This window comes from Ptychodera flava, chromosome 2, assembly GCF_041260155.1.
Source record: "Ptychodera flava strain L36383 chromosome 2, AS_Pfla_20210202, whole genome shotgun sequence".
Taxonomy (NCBI): Eukaryota; Metazoa; Hemichordata; class Enteropneusta; family Ptychoderidae; genus Ptychodera; species Ptychodera flava.
This window is the reverse complement of record NC_091929.1, coordinates 7,896,526-7,904,463: the sequence shown is the minus strand read 5'-3', so window position 1 is coordinate 7,904,463 and position 7,938 is coordinate 7,896,526. Positions and strand designations below refer to the sequence as shown.

At 37.9% G+C, this 7,938-nt stretch overlaps 1 protein-coding gene across 1 annotated transcript; it reads right to left on the bottom strand.

Moving 5' to 3' along the window:
* Nucleotides 1–488: 488 nt before the first annotated feature.
* On the bottom strand, nucleotides 489–5,295 carry LOC139147052 (FAS-associated death domain protein-like). Its single transcript, XM_070717906.1, has 4 exons — nucleotides 5,189–5,295; nucleotides 3,169–3,487; nucleotides 1,859–1,943; nucleotides 489–1,586 (listed from the first exon to the last, which is right to left on the bottom strand). The coding sequence occupies exons 2-4, from the start codon at nucleotides 3,461–3,463 to the stop codon at nucleotides 1,529–1,531; spliced, it is 438 nt and encodes a 145-aa protein (XP_070574007.1). The 5' UTR covers nucleotides 3,464–3,487; nucleotides 5,189–5,295; the 3' UTR covers nucleotides 489–1,528.
* Between the last annotated feature and the right edge of the window lie 2,643 nt (nucleotides 5,296–7,938).

Below are 7,938 nucleotides of genomic sequence, written 5' to 3'. Positions count from 1 at the left end.
TACTAATAAAACCGTGTGAACTTCTGCAGTGAAGTCACGGAAGGCCAAAAGATACCTGTTTCCGTTAACAATCCTTCAAGGAATAGGGTCAGGTGGTCGAGAACTTTTTTTATTTTTATTTAGAATGTGGTTCGACCCTTCAAAAACAGTACAAGTTGGCAAAACTATGCGTGGTTCTTAAAAATGTGGAAAACGGTTTACGGTCGCAAGATTTTTCGTAGGATAGGTTGGGTAACCGGAAAGTCACGTATTTTCAATAGTTGGCCTACTGCGACAATGCTAAAAGGTAGGTAAGCAATTGTATTCATATCTACCTGTAGCTGTTTAAAGTGGTGAGACAGATTTATAGACGGATGGACCGACAGACAGACACGCCAGACACTCAGGCAGATGAATAGACAGCTGGGCGAGCGGTAGTGTACCCCACGAATGCAAATTAGCGTAGATTTGATGAAAATATTATCTCCAGATGCAAGGTACAGTGTGCCCCTGTCATTTACACGTTTTTATTAAGTTTTCGCTTTCTTATATCTCTTAAAATATACATTACTATAGTTATCTATTTGGATTATTTGGGTCGATGGAATATGTACATCGTCAATGAAACGAATCTAAATGGTCGACCGTGATATAGATTCTATCCGACTAACTGTACAACTCTCATATCAGCGCAGCAAACTTCAAGATCTTCATATTACTTTTTACAGTGGGTTAGACCATTATGGTGTGAGTCCTAATAGACCAGATGAATTACTTTCTACATATTCTCAGCTGTACACTGAGTCCAAACATACAGCACATGTGCTTATTTTCTTTTCTTTCTTTTCTTTTAATTTTCTTTATTTCCTAATTCAATGAACACGTACACATAACGAGTGAATCATTTCACACGAAGGGAAGGAAACTTGAACATTTAGTAATGCCATGGAATGTAATATTCAAGGAATGTTGGGCAGAACACTATCATATGCCAACTTTACCGTGGATGTTTAATATCTCCATACGCACCCCTCAAACAGTATCTGATTCATTTGTTTTCGTTGGCGTCTAAAGTTTGACATTTTCTTTATCCGATTGCTGTACGGTATGTATAGTGTTGGTTTACTAAAATAATGCCACAGAAATTGTATTATTCGTTTAGAGAGAGAGAGAGAGAGAGAGAGAGAGAGAGAGAGAGAGAGAGAGAGAGAGAGAGAGAGAGAGAGAGAGAGAGAGAGATAGATGACTGCATATAACGGTTTTGAAAGGCAGGCAACTGTTCCACACAGATCAGAATTGCTGAAATCATCATTTGTTCAAGGAGAAAACAAACAAACTAACAGAGATTGCACGTCGTTTCTTGATGTGTTCCATTTTCAGCAGTATGTGTCCATAAGCTTATAAGCTTGTCAGTTTTTCATAGTGATACTATAACAGCAGTCCCTACTCTCTGAGTACTGTTATTCCGAAACAAGCCTTGGTAAACAACAGAATAACCCTGTAATATTAGCCGTTATAACTTGTCGGGCGATAAGCGTCACAACGTTGCTCACGGATTCTCATCCTTGACCTTTTGTGCCCATACTGGCAGCAGAGTTTCATAAAATCTGCAGAGACAGAAACGTTGAAGAGATTATCATCAATACGTCTGAAATATTTTGACGACGGAGGTGAAAATGGACTAACACGATATCATAATTGTGCTATGTTATTGAAACCATCTAGTACCTCACAGTGCTTACATTATCATTAAAAACATACCTAAATATATGCATATTTTTTAATATTTTCCTTTCCATTTACAGGCAACACTAGTGAAAAACATAATGGAAGTTTATAATTATTAATATATGTACATATTAAAGAGGATAGTCCATACCTGTGAAGTTTTTTGTTAGGGGTTGATCGGCATCGATCATCGTCAGAATCGTCATCATCATCATTACGTCTTTTGCGACTTGTACCTACAAATGGAAAAAAAACCACATAGTTTACTAATCTATTGATAAAAAAGAAAAGTCACTTGATGACGTCATTACATTCTTCACTGGTTTTGTAAGGAAGTAGAAAAAGAGTTTTGTGTCATAGAATTCCTTCGTATTTTCAGTTTAGAGATTCGTTTATCGTTCTTTCAAATGATTTATTAACAGTATCCATTCATGTTTGGGCATATGTCCGTCATGCCATAGACGCTCTAGGGTCTATGATCATACCACGATTGACTTTTCAGTAGGGGATGTTCGAAAGCGAAATTGACGTGAGTGACAGTTGTAACGTACACAGGAAAAACGTAACCATATATAGTCACAGACAGATGACGTCAATCTCTAAAAATTGAAGAAATTGTACTCTCCAAAACGGGGGAATGAACAAATGATGTTTTTTTATATTCCTTATTTTTTGTTGTTGCTTTTATTATAGACGTAAGTTTATCATTCTTTCAAGAGTTGTTTCGAAGTCACTGATTGGTTCACTGGGGACCTGCTCACTTTCTATTAAGGTAGTTCGCGCCTTTAAAATAAAGACTTTAACTTTTGGTCTAATTTTTCTCATGAAAACTTTCAACCATCCTATCTCAAAATTAAGACTGAAAATCGGGGGTCACCGTGCAAAGTTTGGTGCTAGAGAAGCGAATGACGTAATGTTTGTTACTGAATTTTGAAATTCAAAATGACGTCATCCCTGTGTTTAAAAAATCCCACTTTTTACAAATCTAAGCCGACGAAAAATTCTATTTATTCCATAAGCTTCAAAATGAGCCCAAACAAGTGGTAGGCCAAATAATATTGTAAAAGTTGAGAGTCCGACTGTCTTTGAGGCGCGTTCTACCTAATTAAAATGTGAAATTTTCGTATTTTACCCACTCACTTATACCGTTTCCTTTGTGAAATGTGGAACACCAAATATGTACAGAAATTCTCTATGTATTAGTGAATGATGTAAAGAATCCAACCGCAGCATATTGAACATTAGCAAATTTTAGCTTATCACCTCGGTCTCACAATGCGGAAAATCTGAGATGATTTTTATTGGCTATAATGTTTGTTTCAGATATCAAAATCCTCTCTATAGATTATTCGACATACAACATGTTCAACCTCACTGTGTATCTGAAATCCCACATTGGAGATTCAATTGTGTGTTGGTATTGAAAAACGATTTTACTTCACTCATGGGTCAACCACTCACCTCCAAATTGGTGACGTTCAGTCTTTCTTTCACGTTCGAACCGTTCAACAGTTTCAACGAGGGGATGGCGCTGAATTTCTGACAATAAATCTTTCAGAAGTTGAAGATCACCATGTTTTATCAGGCCTTTATTCTGTAACTCTATGAAGATGGCACTGGCTTTGTCAAGTGATTCCAATGTCGAGGCAGAAATTTGATCAGCTGTTATGCATTCCTTCAAATCTGATACTTCACTCTTGGTCAATTGTTTCGATATCTGGCGAAACAGCTTACGTAGCGGATCAATGCCAGTCATCTTCTCTCAAACGTTGGTCGATATCTGTAACATTTAGTGTTTGCAACTCTTGATATGAAATAAGAATTTCACCTTAACACTCACATAGTCATGTGCATTCACTAAACTTAACAGCATTATGATGAGTTTGTAATCTTGAGAACGTTTGTTCTGAGAGAGAGAGAGAGAGAGAGAGAGAGAGAGAGAGAGAGAGAGAGAGAGAGAGAGAGAGAGAGAGAGAGAGAGAGAGAGAGAGAGAGAGAGAGAGAGAGGGGGGAGAGAGAGAGAGAGAGGGAGAGAGCGCGTGAGAGAGAAAGAGTGTGAGTGAGCGAATGAATGAATGAATGAATGAAGAAAATCTTATTTTATGCCATTGGACATCCTCTACAGTGACCATTTGAATAAGAATTATTAAAAACATGTTTTATGTTGACGTCTTTGCACATATATATCACATATTCTACATCAGCAAGTTAATCAGGCAAAATCAAATTTAAATCGAGAATTTCAATTTTCTGTACATTTTTTTATAAATATTGTAAAATTTTATTGCACAAATTGCATTCATAGACGTTTTAGCAAATATTGATATCTAAGCCTTTCGATAAAGGTAGAGGACTATGCATGGGTAGCCCGGAGTGAGCAAACTATATCAAAGGGCATGTAGAAATGCAAGAAAATGTCGTCATTGTAAAAAAAGTAACATTGTCATTTTGTGGAAACTTTCACGATGAGGAATTCAATACATGAAGCTATTTAGAGAAAAAAATATTTTAAAAAGTCGACCAGGTGTCACCATGTTATATTTCAAGATAAAATGGCAGAATGTTTCCTTTATTTACGAAAAAAATGGAAAAGAAATGTTTACTTCGTGCTTTCGATACTTGACTCTCTGTTATTATATCTGAAAGTCGTTTTAATTTAACATGCCGTTTTAGATTTGTGACGCTGAAAGCAGATAACAATGGTCCTTTTCACAGTCCGTTCTGTGCCGTTTTATACATAGTTCTTAGCGCCGTACACCAGGAGTGGTAACAATGAGACTTCGCCTTGGCTCGTGCAGTGCGTTGCAGGTCATGTTCTAAATAGCTTTCAAGGGCAAACTTCTAAAATCGTGACCCAGAGAAGCTACTACGTTCTACTGGCTGCTTGGTGATTTCAGACAAAGACGAATAACAAAATGTAGTCACCGGGTCACCGTATCGGAACAAAGAAAGCGAGTAAAGCTGACCTATTTCTCATTGTAATATCGCTATACCTTTAAATATTGGCATGAAAACACCATTGCGAGAAACGGTATTTGTCACAACTCATCAAATTTCAAGAGACGGTCTTGCTGACAAAAATGGTCCAAATCCCTATCAGCTCAGTCTTACATACGGTAATCAAACCTGTTGACATGTACCAAACTCTGCAGGTAAAAGTGTTGATGTCTAATGCCTTCATTGCCAAGCACAATTCAACAATATATATCGAGAAAGTGGTATAATAACAATATTAATCGTACAGATATCAATAAATCAGTTTGTTAGTTTTACAACAGTAACTGCAATGATTGGATAATGGGATCTTATATTTTCACCTGGACCCCGTTTGTTCAAAGCCTGAGTAAAGGTGCGCTATTCCCATAACTACCAGATGTTCCAGGTGTATAAGTAACACATAACGTCCTGCACATTGAAGAATTTACGAGTATGTGACATCAACTCACAGTTAATGTATTTTTTCAATGAATTAATATCTCACCTTGGATATTTCTTGGGATGTGCACTCTTGTATTTCTGCTGACACACTCACAGCAGAGCTTTTGGTAAACACTTTCTCGCTGCATGACGATATGGGAATTTCCAAAGCAAATTCTCGTGCGAAGGGTTGAAGATGCGAGATTAACGTATGACACGAGAGTATGATAAACAGGCTTTACAGGTACATGGTATTCATAGTCATTCCAGATATGTGGGGTCCAGACAACTCGTTCTAAAACCAGGTCGCACACAAAGCTTCTTCAAGTTACCAAAACCACCTCGTCCCAAGTACTACCTCGTCCAAGGCCACGTAGCCAAAGTACCACCTAGTACCAAAATCACTTTTTACCAAGCTACTATCATCTATATGCTACGAACTCGTCCTAGTATAACAACAATGTACCACAGTGTTGTTTTTACACGTAACTTGAAAGCAGTACTGTATCAAAACATTTTGGCTAACATTATTATTGCACAAAATCACAAACGGTGCAATAAGTGAAAAGAAAAAAAATTGCAAATTACTCAAAGCTACCTCAAAGTGACTTGCGTTGAATTGTGCGATATTATGTGCGCGAAATGTGTTCACTTTCAATACTGAATGATCACTTGTACGCCGTCTCAGATTGTCGCAGAAGTTCAAAAAGCGAAATTCATTCGTTTACGGGGTGAGGGGGTTTGACCTCAATTCAATCAGTGGACTTCTCTTTCGCACTTTAAGTTGTATGTAAAAATAAACAAACCCTGCACACTCGTACCAACAACTTTTTCTGTAGCTAAATCCAACTCGTTCGTGTCACATGCTGACAGTATTAGTACTGAGGTTTGATCGATTACTTGTCGGGAAACAATATTCTTCAGTAGCTATAGCAAAATACTACATTGTACTCTCAGGTAGACTTAAGCATTTCGCATTTTCCCAAAGTTTGAACTTTCGTTTTGGGCCCGGAGAGGGGAGGGGGTTTTGATATAAACGAAAGAATTCGTTTCTTGAACTTATGCGACAATCTGAGACGGTCCCTTATAAAGAATTTCACACAAATCAAATTGATTTTTATTGTTTCCCAACACAAGCTGTTTTGCATGTGTAGCTAGGCGATGAAAACTTCGATGGCAGTGGCTGGTTATTTTCAGCTTTACCAGTTGGCGGTAGTTTGGGATGAAGTGGCTTTGTATTGGGACAGAATGTGGTTTTAAGTGACGTGACTCCTTGGGCACAGCGGTTTTGATGCGGGATGCTTTGGTGCGACATGGTTTTGGTTTTGGTGCGAAGTGTACCCATCACGAGATACCTTCCGAGAGCCACATTCGAGATCTGTCGGTGTCAACTATGCCAACTGAAACCAACACAAGCCGGGATCAGTTGATTCAGTTCTTCTAAGCAGATGACTCTATTCATAATGATAACAATAAAATACTCCATCAACCCTCCCCTCCTGACTACCTCGAAATGCTGGCATTTCCTTTGTCATAATGAATTATTATATTGTTTACCCTGAGTGCGCGAAAATTCTGGTGAGATCCTAAAAGCTTTGACAGTACGTTTTGTACAACAATACTACATTATGGTAGTCAAGCTTAGGGGTTTGAATAAACAACAAAACGTTGTCACACTGGTTTTCATTTGTTTTTGTTTTTTTTTTGTTTGCTCAAGGTATGTGGACTTTTAGTGCAATATTCACTTTACAGAGATTCCGGTTTTTATATTCTTTTTTATCTGTAGGCGGGCGTACAGTTCATCTTGTCGATCTTAGAATTACTTTATAACATCATTGTAGGAAACAGACACTAAACAAATTCAATTTGAATTTGGCACCTGCAGCACTGACCTCCGAAAATACCATTTACGTTGTATCAGAGAGATAAGGTGAAATTCTATCAGCGGTTTAGATATTGCAGTTTTTTTAAAACCTTGCCAGGGAATAATTTTAAGTAATTTATGCAATGACTCACAGGAATGCTTCAATAGTAAACTATTGTACTGACACCAAAACCAAACATCTGACACCAGTTAATACTTGTCATTAAGTTTCTCATTGTTGAATGTCTGTTGCATGCCTGTGACATCCGTCTTCAACATTCCACAACAAACAACAGTCCGTGTGGTTTTGATATTTCCCAAAGTCCTATATACATACATGCATACACCAGAAACATGCACCGACAAACTGAGAGAGAGAGAGAGAGAGAGAGAGAGAGAGAGAGAGAGAGAGAGAAGGAGAGAGAAAGGGAGAGAGGCGAGAGAGAGAGAGATGAAATTGATGTTATAAAGTCTAAATAATTTATTGAAGATGCATCTATGTGATCCACAAGGGGTGGGAGGGGGGAGGGGGGTGGTAAGTGCGGGAAAAAACCCGGGAAATAAATCACAAATCATATCCCAGGACAGGGGGTCTTTGATTGTCAAGATGCACACCATGTGTAGAATTTTAATTGACATAGGTCCTAAATTACATGTACCAGTATCTATATGGAAAAGACGAGGTATTTCCCCCACCCCCTACACTTGGGCATTTGGCATATATTTGTACTCTGTGGGCAGTTTTTATGACATAGCCCGACAATTCCCCCTCCATGGTGGAAAACATTGGCAGGTGCAATACTGTTTTGATTGCAGTATCAATGAAAACTGTGCATCCAATCAAGTGCATTCAACACAACTCTTGTGAAATCTGATCCGTTGATCAGATTAACACTATCTCATATTATCCGATTGGATTTCAAAAATAGGGAACAAAACATCGGTAAATC